Source organism: Pleurodeles waltl, chromosome 12 (assembly GCF_031143425.1).
Source record: "Pleurodeles waltl isolate 20211129_DDA chromosome 12, aPleWal1.hap1.20221129, whole genome shotgun sequence".
NCBI classification, from domain to species: Eukaryota; Metazoa; Chordata; class Amphibia; order Caudata; family Salamandridae; genus Pleurodeles; species Pleurodeles waltl.
This window is the reverse complement of record NC_090451.1, coordinates 528,062,258-528,086,729: the sequence shown is the minus strand read 5'-3', so window position 1 is coordinate 528,086,729 and position 24,472 is coordinate 528,062,258. Positions and strand designations below refer to the sequence as shown.

Sequence of the window (24,472 nt, the reverse complement as noted above, 5' to 3'; positions counted from 1 at the left end):
TCTGCAGAACCAAGTCTCGATCACTGATGCTCCGTCGTCACCTGTGCCAACGGACGAGGGGAGGTCAAACCACACTTCAAGTTCATGTGCTTTTTATGCCTCTTTCCCTAATGTCCCAATGACTTGGATTGGGAAGAATAGGACTTGGGGCTCCAGGAGCAGTCCCACAACCTTCCCCTCGATCAGGACCCAAACCTGCTAGGAGTCATGCAACGAAGCAGCTTTATGGACCACTCCGTCAAAGCCTTCCATGCCATGGCCCGGCAGCCTGAGCTCGACTTGGAGTCGTGGGTGCGCGAAAGACACCACAGACACACCAGGTGTGGATCCACAGCCAAAATGGCATGGTGACAGGACCACACAGCTTAAATCCTGTCATTCTCGAAGACGTCTGAGACATACCAGGAGGAACATTTTCTCAAATACGAAGCCGACAAAATGTTTAAAAAAAAGCTGTCAAAAATGACTAAGGGGTAGCTCTTCTCTGGATCAGCGCTGTAGCAGAAAGACAAGGAAGGACATCAGCATGCCAACGTGGTGCCTATATAGGTGTGCAGATGACACCACGTTGAGCCGATCGATGCCACCTGATCCTGCATAGGGGTACTGATCATGAAAAACCTTCTGGATCCAGTCTGACACCTGGGAAATTCAAAGGTAAGGAATCTGTAGTAGAAGTCACTATCAGATTTATTTACTAAATGTTGCTTTATTTTTCTAACCTGTTATGGAATCTTTTGTGTGGTGTTTTTCCTGTCTTAGGGTTTGAAGTGTTGTACAAATACTTTACACATTGCCCCCAAGTTGAATCGGACTTCTCTGTACCAAGCTACCAGTGAGTGATCAAAGGTTAATTTATGGTTTGGTTGTGCCTTACTCTGACTAGGATTGTGTTGCTGCATGACCAGCGCTTACCCCTCAGTTAACCAACAACTAAAAAGCAACCAAAAAGCTGTTGCTTTTCAACAAATTTCTATTAATTGGAAATGTTCTTCCAATATTTCATACAAAGCTTGGTGGTATAGTATCCGTTGTCATCGTAGATTGAATAAACCTGTTATGTTGTCTTGTGGTTATAAAGCTAATAGAGATTTGTTTTGGATGCTTCTTACGTCTTTTTAGATAATACTATTAAACACCTGCCAGCCACTGCGTGTGTGTCATCGAAAAACTCGAAACCATCTTGAACTCTGTGATGCTTCATTATATATCTTCTGTATTAGATTATATATTACTATACGATTCGTTTATATTTGATAACATGTCTTTATGGTCCTCAATGTATTAATGTTTTTCAAGTGTTATTCAACTTATGCAAAATTTTATATTTATTCCTTGTAAATTCATCCCTTTTCACCTCTTTCCTGTTTCTTCCCCATGTTACAAAAAACAAAAAGTGTTTTTAAAATGGCTTTGGTGCTTTGACTTCATTCATTGAATAATTGCCTTTGCAACGTATGATTTACTCTTTTCGTTTGGTTTTCCCTGTTATTGTTGAAATGTGAAAGGTATATTTTTAGCAAAGAGACGTTTATTCTCCAATAAAGCTTTTTTGTACAAAAGATTATATCAATTTGCAAGTATTCTTGACTTTGGTCTAAGATGGCTCTGTTAATGGCAGTAGCTGTTCTCGGATCACTCGCTTTCATCCAGGAAGGAATGGTGAACGACAGTCAGCTGGCGGATTTTCATTCTGACTTCAACTCACTTAGACTGAGTAGCGTCCATCGTGCATGTTTGTGTGCTAACAGCAGCAGCAGCGACTAGCCAGTGAACAGTACATGTCAGTAAACGGAAGAAGCCAGTGATGGTGAGAACACTTCTATTAAGAAGGCCACACCTGGAGTGCTGCTTCTTGCTTTAGGTCACATCACATCTGGAGTAGAGTGTCCGTACATGGTGATCTAACCTGTAGTATTATGTCCAGCTGAGGCCTCACTTCTATTATGTCCAGTACTGTTGGCCCATCTGTTATGTACTGGTAAAGAGCCAATCCGTGCAATGATGCCTTGATATAAGACTATGTCATATGCTACCACAAGCTAGTATCAAAGCAATATATGCAGGGGTGTGTCCATTCTTGGGTGCATCATGTGCATTACAGTGTCCATTTCTTAAGTTTCATATTAAAAAGTGTGCCTATTTCTGAAGATTGCATCTGGAGTGCTGTGTGCAGTTATGGGAAGTAATTCTGGGGTTGACATGGGATGGAAAAGACAATGAAATAGGCCATGTCAAAATGCATTTCGCATGTCTTCACAAAAGCACTGGCAGTTGATGGACTTTCAAACAAGGGCATAAATTCACACTCTACAGCTGTACTAACAAACGAGCAAAGTATTTTTATCACCTAGGCATTAGAAGGTATCAGCCAAACCTTACAATTAAGACAATTGTGAAAATAGCGAGTCAACTTCTGCATTTACAGCACAAATTCAAAGAAACTGGCAAAAAATTTAACAGGAGGTTCCGAAGGGTCACTATGGACCAAGACTTCATAGTCTGCCAAGTGATGCAGCCTCCCTGCAGAGAGATTATATGGGTGGTCTTAAATACATTGTATCCCTTGTTGCACTTCTTATCACAATTGTCCTAAAAAACTGAATGCAAATCCAAAGATTTTACCAGCTGCTAAAAAATAAAAATATTCAAAATATATCAAGAGTCTCTTTTCCTTCCTCAACTAGTTTCTAAATTATTTGCAATGACAACGAAAATCTTAAATGTCACTATACCTAAATAAAATAGGGGAAATGTGAGGCAATGGCAAATCAATCAACTTTGGCCACCACCATAAGACACTGATGCGATATCTATTTGCATTTGGATTCGGAGGACAGTGATCACTTTGACCAATTGCCTTTTCCAGATAGCAAAATCTTCATGAATAACACATTTATTGTCTTGCAATGTTTCCAACAAGTAGCTTTCTTATTCTGGCACTTATAAACCTAGAACTATATCATTACCTTAGGTACAGGGGCAGCCACAGTAAGGTCCACCTCAGGTTCCTGTTCTTTTTCCTCCACAATTACGTTGGGGTCATTAGGTGAAGCTGCAATAAGGGCAAACTGGTCCAGAATTTCGTGCTCACTCTGGGGTTTTCGCTTCACCGGGTAGTGGACCACGGAGAACATGGTGGGAGGAGGTATAGGTGGCCCTGCGGGCCCCATTCCCAAGATGTCCAAGATCTAAGTGTTTAAATAATGAACCATCAGTACTTCTTCTATCACACTAAGAAATACTATCAGCCAACAATAGAGTTACTTTTTTTCTGTTTTAAAAAACACAGGGCAAATCAGCAACTATTCTTTTGGCAGGTGCGAACAAAAATGTTTCTTGGAAAATAAAGAAAGATAACTTACGTGTAAATCCCAAATCGTCATCGTAGGCTCTTCACTTATAGTCAAGAACACTTGCTTCATCTAGGCTCCCGTGCATGACCTGGAGCACGATATAATATATAAATACTGCGGGCCGAGTTTGACACACTGGATAGTCTGTCAAAACGTGACAGAAATGTTATCTGCCGCATTGAAAGTGCAATAGGATATACTTAACTATTGGTAATACTGCGGACGGACGTCTGCCACGTTTGTCCAACAATCTCTAAATAAGGCCCTTCGTTTTTAAAAGAAACATTATCAAGTGCTGAAATTTAGAATCATATAAGGAGGTCTATTTTTGGATTTTAACTTTTTAAAATTAGCAAATTGAGATTTCAAATAAAGCACAAGACATAAATCGACGAGAAAGTGAGCTTGTGAACTGAGTAGATTACCGACCTACCACCTATTCACAGATGTATACCGTGGGGATAATAAAACTAAACTCATTTTGGAGTAAAACTGTGGGTAACAAGAAGAACTTCGACTCACAAGACAGAAAAGATGGAGTGGTGACAAAGCAGGACACAACCAGAAAACGTGGCTCTTCGTGGGCTGGGAGGGGGGTGGGGGTGAGGAGGGAGACCCCAAAATACTAGACTGGAAAAGCCGTAAGCATTGTTTGTGAAAAAGGAAATGGGAATACCTTGTACTACTCCTACACACAAATTGGGCTAAAACACAAGTCTGTAGCCAAGTCGATCAGTCAACAGGATTACAGTCGTGGATTTAGGCTCATCCCCCTGTTTCCGTGTGTACCGCCTCCTGGTAGCAACAGCACGAGGGGTGGGGATTAGGATAGACAGCCCCGTCAGAGGCGTAACGCAAAATGATCGGGCCCCTCTGCAGAATGTGATGAGGAGCTTTTTATTCTTCCGTATCTCCTGGATACTAATTGGCTTTAGACTGAATGAAGTGACCCCTAAAGGGTTGCGCCCGACCCCCCCCCTCCCCCACCGCCTGCTCCGCAGGGTCCTGTGTTACACCTCTGAGCACCGTCATGCGTATGGCCAGCAGGTACTAGTCAGCAACAAAGAGCATTGTAATGTAGTGTGTGTGCCACTGACAGTTCAACCCCAGCCAGATGGATACATAAAATGATCATAGCTGCAGTAGAGGGCAAGAACTTTTTTTTTGTGGAAGCACACATTTTTTTCCCAATCAAAACATGTACTCTCGTGTACCAACATGTGGGAGGAGCCAAAGCCCTTCTTCAGGTGATGCTCAAAATAGTCTGGCAACACCTGCACGATCAAACCTGACCCATAAAAATCACATATATACACAGGATCCGGAACAAAATCCCAGTATCCACCATGACGGCCCAAACCAACGCTTTTCCATTTTACAGAAGAATTGAAAACACACCTCTTTAAATAACACTACATCACAATGCATTAACAGTGGGGAAAAAACCCAAGCACTGGCAAAGCCAACAGGCCTCACCCTTGGTACTTTAACCATGCTTCATAGCATCCCTGGTGCTCTGCAGAATAGCTAAACGTATTTTTTTTTAAATACTTTTGATGCGGACGGTTGCACCATTTTGTACTTACATAAACCACTACAAAATGACAGAGCCACAGTTTTTTTCCCTTTTATTTACCACTCCGAGTTGATGGGGGGTGTTGGGTGGGGGAAGCAACAAAGGGAAAGCGAGTGGGGACGGAAGCAACACACGAGTTAAGGGGCTGAAGTAAAACATGGAACTGGCAGGAAGAAAGAACACAGGCAAGAAGGCAATTTGGGTGTGTAGAGGGGAAGTACATGGCAAGAGAGGCTCACGAAGTGCAACAGAAAGAGGTAAAAAATGCACATGGGGCAGACAGCTGGTAAACACGTGCAGTCTAGGGGCCTTAAACATTTAAAAAAAGCAGTGCCTCAAAAAGCAATCAGTGGAAGGATATAGTAATGTATCTATGCTCCAGGTGAGGGACAACCACATGAAGAAGAACTCCACACATGCTAATGAAGAAGAAGCAAGCAAATTAAAGTGACAATGAAGTCAACCAATGGTAATCAGTGGGTGGGTTATACACTCACTGTAAGCCAGAGGTCTTCAAACTGGGGGGCCTCAAGTGATCCCAGGGGGGGGCCAAGACTCTGGCCAAAATAAATATTATACAGATAACAGGCCTTTGTTTTAAGCAGGAGCATGTTATTGCAGTTTTAAAAAGGTAACAGTACTTAACTGCAATGTTTAAATAGGTTTAGACATATTTAAACATTGCCATTTTTATAAAATAATTGTGAAAAATTCTGTGGGGGGGCCCAATGATTTTTATTTTTCAACTGGGGGGGGCGCGACATTGAAAAGTTTGGAGACCTCTGCTGTAAGCTAACAATAGGTCAAGCAACAGACAGTGCATGCACTGTTACAGGTGAGGACTAAACAGTAAGCTCTCCTATCACTCACTGACATTATGCTTCTTTTTGACCTAGTACAGAGCTCCGCTGCTTTTTAGCTAGGTTCACGCTACAGAAATACTATATATATAGATACATACATACGAACATAACCATAACATCCAATCGGCAAAGACTAGGCTATTCACATGGATTTGGAAACTAAAAACTAGTACATTTGATAGAATAAGAATCTGTTGAAAAGGCTATAAGAAGTAGAGACACTTAGAGTAATATGACACAGTGACTCTTTTAGGAAGGAGTTTGAGCTTGCAGACAAGCTGACATACTCCCAATCGTTGGACTAAACGCTCACCTTTTATAAATAGGGAATATAGTCACTCAAATGACTTGTTTCATCTCCAAAGAAAGAAAAGCTTTCACGTTATATTTGGACAGGTAATGGAAATAGGACAGTTTGATATTTTGGAGATTAAGGATCCAACAATTAATCTAAGACAGTGGTTCCCAACCTTTTGACTTCTGCGGACCTCCATTGGAATCTGAGGACCTCCCCAATGAGTCATTACTGAAAGGTGGGGACCTAATCTGTTAATATTATTTAATTTTCTAAGCAGTCGCGGACCACCTGGGGAGGCTTCGAGGACCCCCAGGGGTCCCCGGACCACAGGTTGGGAATCACTGATCTAAGAAATTAAGAAATAGTGGGTTGCTCGATCCCTTCTGGAATATTCATAATTGCACAACATGCAAGTATGACAATGAGGGGCTATCCTTTTGGGGAATGCAGTAAAATACAATGTGTAGCACGGTTTACTTACCTGTCCTATATGTTCAGAGAATCAAGTTAAACCTTTATGTCATGTATTCATCCAAAATGGTACAGGAAATAAGGCTGAGGACTTAAAACTTATTCTTAAACATGGAAGATAATGATACTGCTTGAGTACTGTGTTATACTCAAAATAATTACATATTATTGGTGCTTGTAAGATAATGATTTCTGAGGGTGTTATGATGTGTGTCAAGCTAAACATTGTCCTTTATTGTACCTGTAACATTTTAAGGCCCTTTTATCGTAATATATATTGAAATCAAACATTTAAGACCAATTAACTAATGTTAATCACTAAACATCGATAACAATGTTGCTATTATTGGGTTGGACAGGACAGCATGAAACCGCCTATCAAGGTCTCCTATTGTAGACGCTAAGGAGCTTAAGTGGAAATCAACAGTCAGTAAGTAGCATACAGACTGGTCCGCGTTTCTGAGCAATACCTCCTTTAGAGAGAGTGATGAAAAGATCAAGCTACAGAATTCCAAGTATATTGCACCAAAACACTCCTCAAATCGAATTTGTAACCATACCCCCTGTGGAATGAGCTCTAAAGTCATCAGGAAAAAACTTCCCAATCAACTCCTAGTAATGCTTAGCTGTTTATGAAATCATTTGGTGCACAATTCTCTAGACTATTTAATGTAATTTTAAGTAATCTACAATCAAACAGATTGTCTTCCTTCCAAAATTCAGACGTCCTCTTGTTGAAACTAAAATCCCTCTTCCCATCTGATCTATAAAGGCTCTCTTCCTCCTTTGAAAGATGAGGTGATAGAAAGAAATTCCAAAGAGAAAAAGTCATAGACTCATGAAATTCAGAAGCCACCGCAGACAAGCTATAAAAGGAGATGAAGCAGATAAAGCTTGCAGCCCACTGACTCTTAGGGTCCAAGGAGGGAACTCCGGTTTGAAAGAACTAAAGTGTCTGAATTGGTAAAACCAGCAGAAAAGTAAAAATTAAAATCAGATTCAAAAACTGTACTAGAAAAGGTTTAAGGGATGTTATTCTGTAAAGCCTTTAAAGAATTTACCAACAACTGGCAATTTCAAGAGCCTTGCTCAGGAGAGAATAAACGTTTTGAAACAGTGACCAAATAACCGTTGAATGCACTAACATTAAGGCCCTTTTTGGAACAGTAAATTGAAACATATTAACTGTTTGAGTCTGCGGAGAATCCACAGAAAGATCAACACTTCAGGTAGAATAATTAGACTACCTATAGCCAAGGGTGACGTACTAGTTAGGGTTAAGGAAAGCGATAATGATGCCTATGGATAGTTAGCAATAGAGGGGCTAGGAACCCCTTTTAAGGAATTGTTTTTTAGGTCAAGCCTGCAAGTGGATGCGCTAGTGCATGCCTCTTGCTTGTGAGATTCTGTTGTGTACAGTAAAGGCTTGGAGCCCGCCTGTTGCTTACCATTTGTTGGCTTGCATAGAACTCTTCTTTACAGCCTCTTAATTTGTCCTTTCCTATGTGTGGAGCAGGGACCCAGCACTGATTGATTCAATTTAATCAGTGCCCTTCTGCTACTCCCCCTGTGACTGGGGTACTATTTTGTTCTTTTTAACTTCTAGTGCCCTGAAACCAGAAGGCTTGTGATTGGCAAAAATGTGCCCAGCAGGACAAACAAAATTGCAAAGTTTTATTTTTTATACCTAACTTTCTTTTGTCAAGTCGTTTCTTCCCACTTTTCACTCATGTTTCTTTTGTTTTTGCTTGTGTTATGTTTTAAAAAAATATGATTATCTTGTTCTAAATATTGCAAAGCAACATTGTGTCTTTGTTATGTGTATTTTCCAAAATGATGCTTTAGCACATAATCGTGCAGTACACCCCAATCCACCACTCTAATCTGCCCCACTACAATTCACTCCAATCCACCGCAATCCAAACAAATCACCCCAATCCACACCCCTCCAACCCACCAATTCTCCCAACCCATCTCAATCTAATCTGCCCCACTCCAGTTCATCCCACTCCAAACTAAATAAATCTGTCCCACTCTAGTCTCCCCACTCCAATCTCTAACAATATGCCCCGCTTCCATCTACCCAACTCTAATCCAAAACAATCTGCCCCACTCCAATCCAAAACAATCTGCCCCACTCCAATCCAAAACAATCTGCCCCACTCCAATCCAAAACAATCTGCCCCACTCCAATCCAAAACAATCTGCCCCACTCCAATCCAAAACAATCTGCCCCACTCCAATCCAAAACAATCTGCCCCACTCCAATCCAAAACAATCTGCCCCACTCCAATCCAAAACAATCTGCCCCACTCCAATCCAAAACAATCTGCCCCACTCCAATCCAAAACAATCTGCCCCACTCCAATCCAAAACAATCTGCCCCACTCCAATCCAAAACAATCTGCCCCACTCCAATCCAAAACAATCTGCCCCACTCCAATCCAAAACAATCTGCCCCACTCCAATCCAAAACAATCTGCCCCACTCCAATCCAAAACAATCTGCCCCACTCCAATCCAAAACAATCTGCCCCACTCCAATCCAAAACAATCTGCCCCACTCCAATCCAAAACAATCTGCCCCACTCCAATCCAAAACAATCTGCCCCACTCCAATCCAAAACAATCTGCCCCACTCCAATCCAAAACAATCTGCCCCACTCCAATCCAAAACAATCTGCCCCACTCCAATCCAAAACAATCTGCCCCACTCCAATCCAAAACAATCTGCCCCACTCCAATCCAAAACAATCTGCCCCACTCCAATCCAAAACAATCTGCCCCACTCCAATCCAAAACAATCTGCCCCACTCCAATCCAAAACAATCTGCCCCACTCCAATCCAAAACAATCTGCCCCACTCCAATCCAAAACAATCTGCCCCACTCCAATCCAAAACAATCTGCCCACTCCAATCTGCCCTAATCCAAAACAATCTGTCCCAATGCAATCTGCTGCACTCCAATCAAAAACCATTTGTCCCACACCAATCCAAAACAATCTGCTCCACTCTAATCCACCCCACTCCAATTTGCCCCACTCCCATGTGCCCCACCCCATTCTGCCCCACTCCAAACCAGAACAATCTGTCTCAGTATACCCCACTCAATACAAAACAATCTGCCCAACTCCAATCCAAAACAATCTGTCCCACTCCAAAGCAAAACAATCTGCCCAATTCAAAACAATCTGCCCCACTCCCATACATTTCAATGTGTCTCACTCCTATCTGCACCACATTAATCCAAAACATCCTGCCCCACTCTAATCCCAAACAACCCAATCCAAAACAATCTGCCCCACTTCAAAACAATCCACCTCACCCCAATCCAATCCACCCCACTCTATACAAATTCACCCCACTCCAATCCACCCGACAACCTAGTCCACCGCACCCCAATCAAGTCCAGTCCACTGTACAACAATCCAATTCACCCCAATCCAACCCAGTCCAATCTACTACACTCCAATCACATACACCTCACCCCAATCCAATCCACCCCACCATAATCCACTCAATTCCAATCTACCCCACTCCAGTCCAATCCACCCTGCTCGAGTCCAATCAGCTCCAGTCCACTCCAACTCAACCCACCCCAATCCAAACTCACTTTACTCCAATCCAAACTCACTTTACTCCAATCCAAACTCACCTTACTCCAATCCAAACTCACCTTACTCCAATCCAAACTCACCTTACTCCAATCCAAACTCACCTTACTCCAATTCAAACTCACCTTACTCCAATCCAAACTCACCTTACTCCAATCCACTCTAATCAAGGCCAATGCTACCCAATCCACCTCACTCCAATCCCACACCACCCCAAATCATCACACTCCAATACAACCCAGTTTAATCCACCCCAAATTGATCCATCCTGCTCCAGTCCAATCCATCACACCAAACTACCTTGATTTACCCCACTCTAATTCAGTTCACCACTCTCCAATTAATCCATCCTACACCAATCCAATCAACCCCACACCAAACCAATACATCCCACCCCTCACCAATCCAATTCACCCCTATGCAATCCAACCCAACCAACTCCAATCCAATACACCCCTCTGTAATCCAACCCACTTCAATTCAATCAACCCCACCCTAGCCAATCCACCCCACAGTAATTCACCCAACTCATTCTGATCCACCCCACTCAATCTCATTAAACCCTACTCAATCTGATCCACCCCACGCAATGCAGTTCACCCAACGTCAGTCCACCCCAATTCCTTCCAATCCATCCCAAACCTATCCACCACAAATCCACCCCACCCCAAACCACCCCACCTCTAACCAATCCCTCCAGTCCAACCCCACTCCACCCAATTTCAATCCACTCCACTGTAGGAAAGTACCTTCTTTCTTGGCATGGTTACCCCCTTTTTCTGCCTGATGTCAGTGTGTTTGACTGTGTTCTCTGAGATCCTGCTAAACAGGACCCCAGTGGTTATGCTCTCTCTCCCAAAACTCTGTATTTCATCCACAATTGGCACAATGGTGCCCCCTTATAAGTCCCTAGTATATGGTACCTAGGTACCCAGGGCATTGGGGTTCCAGGGGATCCCTATGGGCTGCAGCATATATTTGCCACCCAAAGGGAGCCCAAGCAAAGGGTTCTGCAGGACTGCCATTGCAGCCTGCGTGAAAAGGTGCAAGCACCCTTTCACTGCCACTTTTTACTGCACCAGGTCACTTATCAGTCATCCCTAAGGCAGGCCTTCCAGCCTAGAGGGCAGGGTGCAAAGTACCTGTGTGTGAAAGCACCCCTGCACTAGCAGAGGTGTCCCACGACCTCCAGGACCATTTTCACAGACTTCATGAGTACTGGGACGCCATTTTACGCGTGTACTGGACATAGGTCAATACCTATGTCCAGCTACATAATGGTAACTCTGAACAGAGGCATGTTTGGTGTCAAACATGTTGGAATCATACCCCAATGCTTTTGCAAGCATTGGTTGTATGATTCCATGCACTCTGGGGGCTCCTTATAGGACCCCCAGAATTGCCATTATAGCCTTCTGAGGGTTTTCAGGCAGCCCAAGCTGCTGCTGCCACCTCCCAAACAAGTTTCTGCCCTCCTGCTGCATGAGAAGCTCAAGCCCAGGAAGGCGGAACAAAGGATTTCCTTTGGGAGAGGGGTGTTACACCCTCTCCCTTTGGAAATAGGTGTTACTGTCTTGGGAGGGGTAGCCTCCCCAAGCCTTACTTGCTTGGGAGGGGTAGCCTCCCCAAACCACTGGCAATGCTTTGAGGGGCACATTTGGTTCCCTCCTTGCATAAACCAGTCTACTCCGGTTCAGGGACCTTCAGTCCCTGCTCTGGCGCAAAACTGGACAAAGGAAAGGGGAGTGACCAGTCCCCAGTCCATCACCACCCCAGGGGTGGTGCTCAGAGCTCCTCCAGAGGGTCCCTGGTTTTTGCCACCTTAGATTCAAGGTTGGCAGGGAACTCTGGGAGTATGTGAGTGGCCAGTGCCAGCAGGTGACGTTAGAGCCCGCTCCTGATAGGTGGTCACCCAGCTAGGTGACCAATCCCCCTTTCATGGCTATTTATGGTCACTCTCTTGGTTAGTTCCTCAAATTCGGATTGCAAGACTCCAGCAGGAATCCTCTGCAACCTCCACTTAGACTTCTGACCGAAGAAACTGCATCTGGACCCTTCAGGACCCTACAAGCTGCAACAAAGAAGCACAACGCCTTCTGCAACATTCTATCTCCGGCTCCTTACAACAACTGCAACATTTCCCTGGTCGTGCATCCTCTGAGGACAGCCTGTCTTCAGCCTGCATCAGAAGGAAGAAGGAATCTCTCTTGGGGTGAAGGAGTCACTCCCCTGCTTCTGTAGGCAAAAACTGCAATGACGACTGGATGCTGAGCTGGGTGGATCTTGCATCACAGGTGGTGGACTGAAGTGGTCTCGACGGTCCTCTTTTCCAGCTGTCCAACTTGGGTGGAGGTAAGCCCTCGCCTGCCCACGCAGGACAGTACCTCTGTGCACCGCGTCCTTTGCAGCTGCCAAGGTTTGTTGGCATCCTTTCCACAAGATCTTCAGGCACCTTGAAGCTCCAGCCCCCACTCCTTCCTCATTGCACAGCTCCCTGAGTGGTTCTCCGGCAGTGTGGGAGCCTTTCTCGTAGTGCTGCATGGGCCTCTTCGGCGACTCTTCTGTCCCCGTCCTGTGGGACTCCTGTGGGTGCTGCCTGGGCTTCTGTGAGCTCTCTGTGTTGCTGAGGGCCCCCTCTGACTTCCCATCCTGGGTAGAGTCCACCTGGTCCTTCTTGGTCCCTGGCAGCTCTAATTTCTGCTAACTGCATGTTTTGTGTGTGCTAAGGCTTGTTGGCGGAGTTTGAAGATGCAAACCCGACTGCAATCATCCTTCTGGCGTGGGAAATCACCTGCATCTTCCAGGAACCCGACTTTGTCTTCTTGGGTGCAGTGCTGACTCTTCTTCTTCACTGGTAGTTCACTTCTTGCACCTTCGTCCTAGTAGGTAGGGACACTTGCCCTTCCTGGACTCTGCTGCTTCTTGGACCCCTTTTTCCACAGATCCTCTTGTCTAGGAATCCACTGTTGGTGTCTTGCAGTCTCTTATGGGTTTTGCATTCTTCTTCTTTTTGTCTCTATGTTTTCTGGTAAACTTGCTGCAATTTACTCCTGCTTTCCTGGTCGCTGGAGTGGGTTGTGGTACTTGCCTTTGGGCTTTCCTAGTACTCCCAACTCCCCCCTACACACTACACTTACCTAGATGAGGGACCGACTTTCGCCTTCCATTTATTTTAGTATATGGTTTGTGCTCCCCTAGGCCTATTTCTCTCTATTGTGATTTACAGTAATTGCACTGTTTTCTAACAATGTTTATGCCTATTTCTGTATACTAGTGTACTCAATTTGTGTATTACTTACCTCCTAAGGGAGTATAGCCTCTATGGTATTTTTGGTATTTGTGTCACCAAAATAAAGTACCTTTACTTTTGTATCAATGAGTGTTTTCTTTCGTGTGTCTAAGTACTAAGTGTGACTACAGTGATATTGCATGAGCTTTTCATGTCTCCTAGATAAGCCTTGGCTGCTCATCCACAGCTACCTCTAGAGAGCCTGGCTTCTAGACACTGACTAAACTACACTAATTAGGGATACCTGGACCTGGTATAAGTTGTAAGTACCATAGGTACCCACCACACACCAGGACAGTCTCCTACATCCATTCTCCTCCAAACCACCCCACTCTACTCTACTCCAATCCAATCCACCCTACCCCACTTCAGTCCACCACACCCCAATCTAATCCATCCAGCCTACCCTATTCCAAACGACCCCACTCCAGTCCATCCACCCCACCCAATCTGATCTACTCCACTCAATCCAGTCCACCCCACTTACTTCCAATTTACCCCACATTAGTCCACCCCAATTCCTTCCAATCCACTCCAATACAATCCACCTCAATGCAATCCACCCAACCACAATCCACCACACCCCAAACCAATCCCTCCAGTCCAACCCCACCCCACTCCATCGCACCCCATTTCAATCCACTTCATCCAATCCACCCCACTCTACCTCAATCCATCCCACTCTATCCCGATCCAAACCAACCCAGTTTAGTCCTCCGCACCCCAATTCACCTAGCCTACCCTATTCCAGACCACCCCACTCCAATCCAATCCATTCCCCCACCCCATTTCAATCCACTCCACCCCCTCCAATCCACCACACTTTACTCCAATCCACCCAATCTACTATAATCCAATACACCCTACCCCAGGTCAGTCCACCATACTCCAATCTAATCCATCCAGTCTACCCTACTCCATCCCACACCACCCAACCCCAAACCAATCCACCCCACCGACTCCACTCTAATCCAGTTCAACCCAGTCCACCCACTCCAATCAAATCTACTGCTACCCAATCCACCTCACTCGAATCCACCCACACCAATCCAAGCCATCACACTCCAATACAATCCGCTGTAATCCACCCAAACCCAGTCCACATTAATCCACCCTACTCCTGCCCAATCTACCTTGCTCCAAACTAGTTTGATCTATCCCACTCCAACCCAGTTCACCCCACACCAATCCAATTCACCGCACACCAATCCAGTTCACCCCACACCAATCCAACCTACCCCTCTCCAATCCAACCCACTCCAATCCACCCCACCGCTATCCAATACACCTACCCATATCCAATCCTCCCCATCCTAATCCACCACACTCAATCCACCCCACCCCATCCTATTCCACCACACTAAATCCACCCCACCCTAATCCTCCCCACACCTCTCTTACTGATCCACCCCACTCCATCCGGTCCACCCCACTCAATCCAGTCCACCCCAATGCAATTCAATCCACTTCACTCCAATCTACCCTACTCCAATCCAACTCCACCCCAAACCACCCCTCCAGTCCAACCCCACCCCACCCCACTCCAATCCAATCCACCCCACTCTACTCTACTCCAATCCATCCCACTCTAATCCAATCCACCCCATCCCGCCCAAGTTCAGTCCACCACACTCTAATCCAATCCATCCAGCCTAACCTACTCCAAACCACCCCACTCCCCCCCAGTTGAGTCCACCTCACTTAAATCCAATCCAATCCATCCACCACACCCCAATCCACCCCACCTCCATGCAATTCATCCTACTCCAATCCACCCTGCTCCAGTCCATCACAATCCAACAGACCCCTCTTCAACCCAATCCATTGCACTACAGTCCGTCATACCACAACCAATCCACCCCACTTCAATCCACCTCACTCACTCCAATTCACCCCACTCTATCCCAATCCAAACCACCCCACCTCAGCCCTATCACTAAAATCCAAACCATAACCCCAATCAAATTTAATCCACCCCCCTCAAATCCACCCCAATGCAATGCATCTCACCCCATCAATCTACCCCACTCCAATACAATCCACCCCTCCACTCAATCCACCCCTCTACCCCAATTCAATCCACCATACTCCAATCCACCCCACTAACTCAATCTACTCCAACCCACTTCGACCTGTTCCACCCCACTCTACAATACTCTGCCACTGAACTCTGCTCCCTCAACAACACTCTACGACACTCCAGCAAATCCACTCTACTACACTTTTCCTCCCCTCTTCACTCTGACACTCCACACCACTAGGCTTTAGCCATGCTGAACAGCAGCCACACTGGTGTACAAAATGGCAAAACTGATTGCCAAAGCCAATAGCTCTTATATAGGAGAGACCTATTGGCTTTGCCAAGGTTTGTATCTTTTTTTAGGTAGAATAGATGGGTCAGGCAGACGCAGCAAATGTGCATTGCCTGCAGGCTCGACCCAACAAGCGACAGCAGTGCATGCACATTTCCTGCAGGCTCGACCATTTCCTGCATCCTTAAAGTAGATGGAAGCAGGAACAAAGAATGTGAATTAATTACTTTGATAGCCAACTACACAGAATGTGATATTTTGAATGCCCACTATCTGAGGCAACTCAGCAGAAAAAGGCTCATAGATAACATGAAAGAATGAGTAAAAGTATAGATGGGTGCCTGAGTGAAAGAGTGGATGGGTAGATGGATGAATGAGTGAAAGGATGGTTGTAAGGATGGATGAGTGAAATAATGGATAGATGAATGAAAGGAAGGGTGGATGGATAATAGCAGATGGATGGAGGGATGAGTGGGTGAAAGGATGGATGGAAAGAGTGAAAGGAAGGACAAATGGATGGATGAGTGAAAGGTTGGATGGAGAGATGGCTAGATAGGTGTAATGAATAGGTTTGGAGATGGATGGACGGGCAACATTTGTGAAAGACTGATGGATTAAAAAATTATTTGATGACAATGTAAAGGTGAAATTAGTAAATAGCAGGTGGATGGAATGATGAAAGAATTAAAGGATAGATGCTTAGATGAAAAACACAAGAGCTCTTCTGGGAAGGGTTGTGATGACTTTGCTTGGTGCAATAGAGGTTTGATTCGAAGGGGGGGGGCGGGCTTTTTTTTATTTTTTATTTTCTGGCTACTCCCTTGATATGATGGCCATTATTCCGTTCACGGATTTGATAAAAAGAAAAAATGCATATTCATAAATCCATGTCTGGTCTCCATGGCCAGAGTAAGATTTAGGTAGTTTGCGAGTCGATTCTAAATTTAAAAAGTGAGCTATAAATTGAGACTTTCTTGCTAGTTAACGCATCTTTATTGTCAAGAAAAGACATTGCTTTGACCTGTTTTTGCAAAAAATTTAAGTTAGACAAAGTGCTTATATATTCTAAGAATCTAGCTGTACGGAGCCCATTGCCTTGTTTAAAATTTTCATATCACAGGTATCGGTGAATACTGTATATCAATGACGCAACTCTTGCTTTCATTAAGAGAAGATGTGCAGAAGACAACACTCCATCCAGACACTCAAACAGCTATATTTTTCCTTGATATTAACTAATAATTTACCATGGTGACATCTTTTAACTTTGCAAGACGTACTGCTAAAAACGTAAACCACCGATTTCTTCATTGTTCGTTTATTTTACGCATTGTAAACATTCAAAGCAGTTGATCTATAGCAGTGGCGGCTGCTGCCAGGAAGGGCTGGTAGAGTAGCATGCGGAGCACGGAACGGGGGCAGAAAAAAAAATATATATAACTTACATGCTGCCTCGGTGTTATGCCACTCCCGCCGCCTAAGTGCTTGCCTTGCTCCCCCTCCTCACCTCCCCCACACAATCCAGAAGCTTCTCTCATGCTGTTATACAGCATGAGAAAAGCGCCTGGGTTGGCCTGAGCAGGCTGAAATGCCACTCAGTGAGGGAGTGGGAGTATGCACTTGGCCTCCAACCAGCTGTGAAACACAGCCTGGGTGGAGAGTTCTAAGTGCACATGTCGGTTTGGCCGGCATAAACTACATAGGCACTTAGAAGGGCACCCACCACATCTCCTCCCTGCTGACGTGGAGGATGCTGGCCCACCCCATCTGTTGGAGTGTAGTTTTATAATCAAAATTAACATGAAATGTTTATGAATTAATGCATAAGGATGCCGCATAGAAATTATATTAATGTGCTTTTACTAAACGTGTGTTTGAAATCTGCCCATGGGGAGTGGCCACCAGTGTATACGATGATCATTAAAACTGACTAATAATGAAACATTAATGTAACAATGTATGATTTTGTATTAGTATTAAGAGTTATATGTTAAGGGTTTGCTAATTAATCACTAGGCCTTAGTTAGCATGAGTCAGAGCCTAGCTGTCCGGTTTCATATTAAATGTGTTTTTCTAACGTGCAATGTGCTGACTTGCTGAAGGACATGTAGCCGTACTTTTTTAGAAGATGTGTGTAACCGTAGTAAATTCTTTCTCATGAGACTCGACTTGCTCAAGGAGACATTCTTGCCGAATGCAACAGTGTAAACTTGCAACAGGTACAAGGTCGCCTGAACTGGTATAGACAATGGAACTACTGACTGGGTCTGTGAGAGGACCGCGAGAACGTGAAATTGTACCTGTCATTCTGCCCGTTGGAGACGTCAATTACAGAAGCCAATAAACTACGTGAGAACTGTTATGAGGTGACAATCTTAATGAGGCGACAAGTAAACCATTGGATGGAGATAATGGTGCACCAAAGCTTGCCCAGTTGGAAATTAGGGGACTGTACAACAAGTTTGATATAATCGTATGACACAAGAAGAAATCAGCCATTACGTGCCTTTGCTATTGCCTAGACACTGTCACTCTGTCTTAAAGACTTGCGGTTTATCTTTTCAAACCATCCTTATTCTGCCTTGGCCGATTCATATTTTCCTCCTTATGAGGGAAGTGTCCCTTATTGCCAGTCTTGCTGAACTTTGCTGTGTTTCCTGGCTGATGGCGAATCAACTGATGTCCTGAGGACGAAGACTGACTCTGTATGCTGACTCACTACGGAGGGTAACTATATGATGATGGAATTGTAATTGTCTGTTTGGTTTTTCTTTCTAGGTACCAACTGCTATCCTTTGATAGAGACCAAAGTTAGATGTTTTCTAAATTTGTGTTGCTAAATTGTTTTTCATGAAGCCCAACATGCTAATGCTAATTCGAGGTTAGTTAAGGAATTCACTAAACGGACGCAAATAGACAAACTACTGAATCTATGCTTTGTTGAATAATGCGCTAATGATACTCTGCTAAGATTAACCCATGTTGACGTTGTGCTTTGTTCCAATGTTTATGATTTTTGCACTGATGAAGTCTTTTCGGGTTGCCATATTATTACAGTGTTGATGTGTTTTCTGGTATTGAGACTAATAAACTTACTCGTAGAGGTGTAATCAATAGGAAATAAATAACATAAATCATACTAAATCCGTGTGGTTATTCATGACTGAGAGGTCTTGGTGTGTTTTGATTCTTACTTATGCCATTGTCCAAATTGAATCGATTTTCTATGGTGAATATTGATGACGTTATTGATTTATTTATTGATTGCTATGTTGATTAATTGTCTCGCCCTGAGGTGTCTTCAATCAGGGTCAAAAGATTAATTGGCCTAAAACGAGTCCCAGACGAATTAATTATCTAAGACGGGACGCGTTATCAGTTCTGGTAGCAGAGGACGGTTTAGGCCCTTTGGGGCCCTAGGACGAGGGACCATTGTTTTAGAATTGTTTTTTAAATAATGCAAATTGGAGGTATGGTGTGCCCCTAAGTCCCAAATGACTTTCCCGGAATCTCGGAGCATTGCCGAAGTGAGTTGGGTATGTTCTCGGCGTTCTAGAGATAGTATGCGTGACATAGAATTTGCGCTTGCTCAGCTTATGCATATCGCAGGTGAATTGTGAGGTTTGTGAGAATTTAGGCCAGGTAATGTTTTAATAGGAGTGGGCGTACTCCGCAATATGAGAGTAGGGAAGTCAGCTAACTTCATGTGAGTGTGACACTTTGTGCTATAAAATTGTCCACGTGGTTGTTGGTGATGTACGGACCCGGCGTGGTCTAAGACTTCGGAGTATATTGCTAAGTGTATGAGACACTTGGTTTATGTTGTCATTTGCGCAGTTTAATAGGTCAATCGGGCGTGATTGGCGAGTCAAGTTGGAGTCAAATGTGTGAGTGAAACCGTCGATGAAGATTTTGTAAGTTCTAAAGTGCACTAGAACGAACCATTGACAAGTCAAGAGTAAAATTCTCAGGTCGAATTTTGCTTGCGGGTGCAGGATCTGAGAAGGAGAGAGTAGCGGCCGAGGCTTCAAGTGAAATCTCTGTAAAGTTCTGAAGCGATTGTGTTACCCTTCCTGTAGTAAACCGGCAAATTTGAGTTGTTAAGGTGCTCGCAATATATTGCATTAGTTTTGTGTGGATTTAGAGTGAGGAAGACAGGCCGCAAGACTTTGTCAGCCGCAGAGTGTGTGGGTGTGATGTCATTAGTGCCGCGCTGGGACAGTTCAGCTAGTAAGAAGGGTCGCGCACAGATTGGCAGCCGTCCGTGAGAGGCAATTGGTTGAGAAGGTAGGCGAAGAGTGTTCTGGGAATTAAAGTAACTTCCTGAATCAATTCTAAACAAAATAAAAGACGCGAAAATGAAGTTTTTCAAGGCTTTAAAGAAGAGTGCTTTGAGGGGAGATGCGTACATTACCGCGAGTGTGGGGGAGCCTACACCGCCAGAGGATACTCCGGCTTATGCCGCCATGGAGGAGAAGGGAGTCGCGCCATGCCTTTGGCTAAAGCATTGGTGCAAATCGACAGAGAAAGATGGGTGTTTGGCGTTTCCAGAGAATGGAACATTTAACATAGGGGTTCTAGAAAATTTGAGGCCTATATGGACAATGTAAATCCTCCCTATACTAAAACACTATACATTAAGTTCAGACTGGGGATCCTCCCACTCAAGACATTCACAGCACGATGGAGATTGGAGGACTGTAACTCAATATACTGTCATTATTGTGAAAAGACAATAGAGTCACTCGCGCACTTTTTGTTTTTTTGCCCTAGATATCTGGTACCTAGGAAGAAGTGGATTGCTCCGCTATGTAGGTTAATTGGGATAAGGGAATGGAATACAGCATTACGCCTTCTGACAACTGACACAAATGATAAAATTGTATTTTCAGTTGTGAGATACTTGCAAAGTGCATGGGCTATAAGAACCAAAGAATTGTTATAATTGTGTGTCATTTTGGTCTTAGATCATATTTATTTAACATAATAAGTCTTAACTGGATGGAGTAAGATATAATGGTCTAACATTTTAAAGTTAACACTTTGGGATCTTAAGATTTTAAGAATAATGTTTGTTTGTACTGTTTTTTATAACATTGTGATTCTACAACTTATTTAGGACCTTTTGAAGTAAACTGTGGCAGCTTTTGCTTAATTCCTCTCTCTTAAAAGAGACTACTGTTATAAATAACAAAATAGTTTTCCTAGCTGTGTGATACTTGCAAAGTACACAGGATATAAGAAACAGAGAATTGCCATAATTGTGTTCAACACATTGGTTTTAGATTATATTTATCCAATATAACAAGTTTTAATTGATTGGAGCTAAGATAAAATGACCTAATATATTATATTTAGTATTTTGGGATTTTAGGAACAATGTTAGCCTGGCACCGTTTTCCTTTTTATGTGATCTTATAACTTATTTAGTGTTCTTAAAGTAAATTGTGTTACTCCTTGATTATTTTCTCCTTTTTATAACCGACATGTTGTTTAATCATGATATGGCCTTTTATTGTTTACTTTTATGGCTTACAGCCGAAATAAAGTTACTATTTGATTTGATGTCACAACCACCGGTTGTGCAGGCTGGAAATATCTTGTTGCAAGGCTTAACCGCGCAACAGTTAACTGAGTGGTTCGCAAGCTTAATACTACACAGACTACTCCTGCGAAAGAGAGGAATACCTGAATTTTGTGAGGTTGGGAGAGGAAGCAGCTGAGCTAGTAGAAGGGATCATGGCAGTGAACAGACTAGAATCATATACTGAAGCAGAATTAAGATATTTGTGCCCGAAAATAACCAAAGAAGTGAGTAAGGTGCACCAGAGTTTAGCGAACGTGGCAGACAAATATGGCATAGACTTAGACAATACTAAGCAGCTGAAGAGGAGTTATAGGTTAGACTTCGAACCTAAAGATTTTGATCACATGAGATCCACTGGAATGAAGGCACACCTCAAAGAGATGCTACAGAGTGCCCACGTTTGGGGAGCATTAGAGAAGTGGGAAGGCAGATGGGCAAAGAAGAGAGATAAGAGGAAAAGTGACTGCCTGGAACCGCAGCAGACGAAGGCTGCGCCAGACACAGGAACAATAAAGATGTTACCAATGAGAGAAACAGCTGGAGGGGTCCTAGTTCATGTACCGTGGTCTAGGGGAGACATTTTGTCACTCACAAATGATTATCCCAGGTTGAGGGAAAAGCCAATAGAGTGGTATCAGCAAACGGATAGGTTTGTGAAGCTTGCAAAGTGTCTCTGGGAAGACTTGAATACATTGTTTGAGATTATAGTCCCAGCCGACTTGTGGCTTGAGTGCAAGAGGAGTGTGGATTGGCCGACAACAGAACCAGCAAGGGACAGGGCTACAGGAGCACCGTCTCCTGAGGTGATGAAATACTACTATAAAGTGATTGAGTTTTCGAAGCAGGTGTCACAGCAGAATATTGATTGGGAGAAAATTGATCGAACAGCACAAGAAGGCAAAGAGTCAATACATGCTTACTATGAGAGGTTGTTAAAGGCATTTAAACACTATAGTGGCACGGAGGTCAACGAACCAAAAGACATGAATCATCTTGTGTTCAGGTTCATTGAAGGACTGAGGCCAGAGATTAGCCAGATGATTAAGAATCATTTGATCTGTTGGCAAGCGAAACCGATTGATGAAGTGTTGCAGTTTGCGAAATACTGTAGCGATGAGATTGAATTGAAGCAGAGAAAGCTGAAACAGAAGGTGATGGTGATGCAAATTAAGGCAGCTCAGGCAGGGATGCAGGGAAATGGAGTACAGCAGCAGCCTCAAGGGAACGGAATGTTCCAGCCGCAAACAAGAGGTAGAGGACGGGGAGGTTTTATTAACCGTGGTCCAGACTTGAATACTGCTGTGGTCCAAAATGATGTGCAAGGGATGAAAAAGATGTCACCATGCCATGCGTGCCGGGGCTTGAGACACTGGAAGCGGGAGTGCCCAATGATGGTGCAGGATGGTGTTGTTCAACAAAGCAATGAGGTCGGTACATTTCAAAATGTGAGGGGTCCAAATCCAAACTTCCAGAATAATATGGTTCAGATGCAGGGTCTCCAGCCTATGCAACAAATGCAAATGCCAAGTGTTCAGCCAGCGAAGTTGCAGCACATACAACAGCAGATTCCCATGGTACCTAGACAGCAAATGCAGTTGCCTTTAGCTCTGATGGGACAGCAACAGGTGATGCTTCCTCAACAGGTCACAGGCCAAACATTAGTCAAAATAATACAGTACAAGAGTTCCCATTGCGTGGTGAGAAGGGAATAAATGATGGATGGTCGGATGATTGTTCAGATAGAGAGGAGTGCAGGCTTGCAGCGTCCCTAGAAGTAGATCAGAGGGGACCTTACGTGCAAGGGAAGGTGATGGGTCACAAGGTTTCGTTCCTGGTTGACACAGGAGCTACATGCTCTACAGTCAGAAGTGCAGAGGTTCCAAAATTGCCGCTTTCGAGACGTACCATAAAGGTGACCGGTACAGATCTGGTCCAAGTTGAGATTGGTACCTTCCAGGGATTAAATAGGTTTCTAGTCTGTGATTCAAGTCCCGTATCCCTACTGGGAAGAGACATGCTATGTAAGACAAGGTGTTCAATCACCTTTCCAATGAAGGGATTGAGGTGCAGACAAACAGTGATGATGAAGGAGACGGATCTCAGAGACGGAGACCACAGATGAGGAGTACCCTTTGATAAGCTTCATCCCGATGTTCACAGTGACCGATTTGCCAACAGAATTACAGGGAACAGTGACAGAGAAGGTATGGGACTTGACAGGAAAGGAAGTGGGACTAGTCAAAGGAGTAGAACCAGTCAAAGTAGATGTGAAGCCAAATGCTGTGTTTCCCCAGGTACCACAGTACCACATGGCACAAGACGCCCTCATACAAGTGACGCAGATAATTGCAGACTTTGTGAAGCAAGGGGTCTTAAAAGAAGTGATGAGCAGCCCATGTAATTTGCCAATAATGAGACTGAGAAAGCCTTGTGGGAAAGTTCGAATTGTCCAAGACCTGAGAAAAATTAATGAGATAGTGGTTAAATGTTGTCCCATAGTGCCAAATCCAGCCGTGATCATGTTTCAGGTCCCATGTGATGCAGAGTGGTTCACGGTTGTGGACTTGTCTCAAGCTTTCTTTTTGGTGCCTCTTCGTAAAGACAGCCAATTTCTCTTCAGTTTCAAATTCCTGGACAAGGTTTACATTTGGTATCAAATTCCTCAAGGGTTTTCAGAATCACCTTCCATCTTCAATCAGATATTGAAGAAGGATTTGGAGTCATTGGAACTGCCTTTTAATTCGACTCTAGTACAGTACATTGATGACTTGTTGATTGCATCCAAAACGAAAGATGACTGCAGGTATGATACTATTGCCCTACTGAATCATTTGGGAAAGTGCAGACATAAAGTGTCCCCAAAGAAGCTACAGTACTGTCAGAAAGAGGTGAAGTACTTAGGCCACCTGATTGAAAAGGGGTCAAGGAGAATATCCAAAGACAGAGTGACAGCCATATTACAGATGAGTCCCCCGACATCCAAAAGAGACGTGAGGATGTTTTTGGGAATGGTGGGCTCCTGTCGCCAGTGGATTCCCAACTTCTCAATTATCTCTAAGCCTTTGGTGAGGTTGACTGTCAAGGAGGTTAAGGATGGCCTGGATAC

At 44.0% G+C, this 24,472-nt stretch overlaps 1 protein-coding gene across 2 annotated transcripts in view; it reads right to left on the bottom strand.

Annotated features, from left to right (window-relative positions):
• The window catches only part of HYDIN (HYDIN axonemal central pair apparatus protein), a 2,122,366-nt gene that overhangs the window by 649,440 nt on the left and 1,448,454 nt on the right, over positions 1-24,472 (bottom strand). For both annotated transcript variants that reach the window (XM_069217473.1, XM_069217472.1), the window contains one exon: positions 2,970-3,191. In XM_069217473.1, coding sequence (XP_069073574.1) covers positions 2,970-3,191 — 222 coding nt within the window. The remainder of the gene's footprint in view (positions 1-2,969; positions 3,192-24,472) is intronic.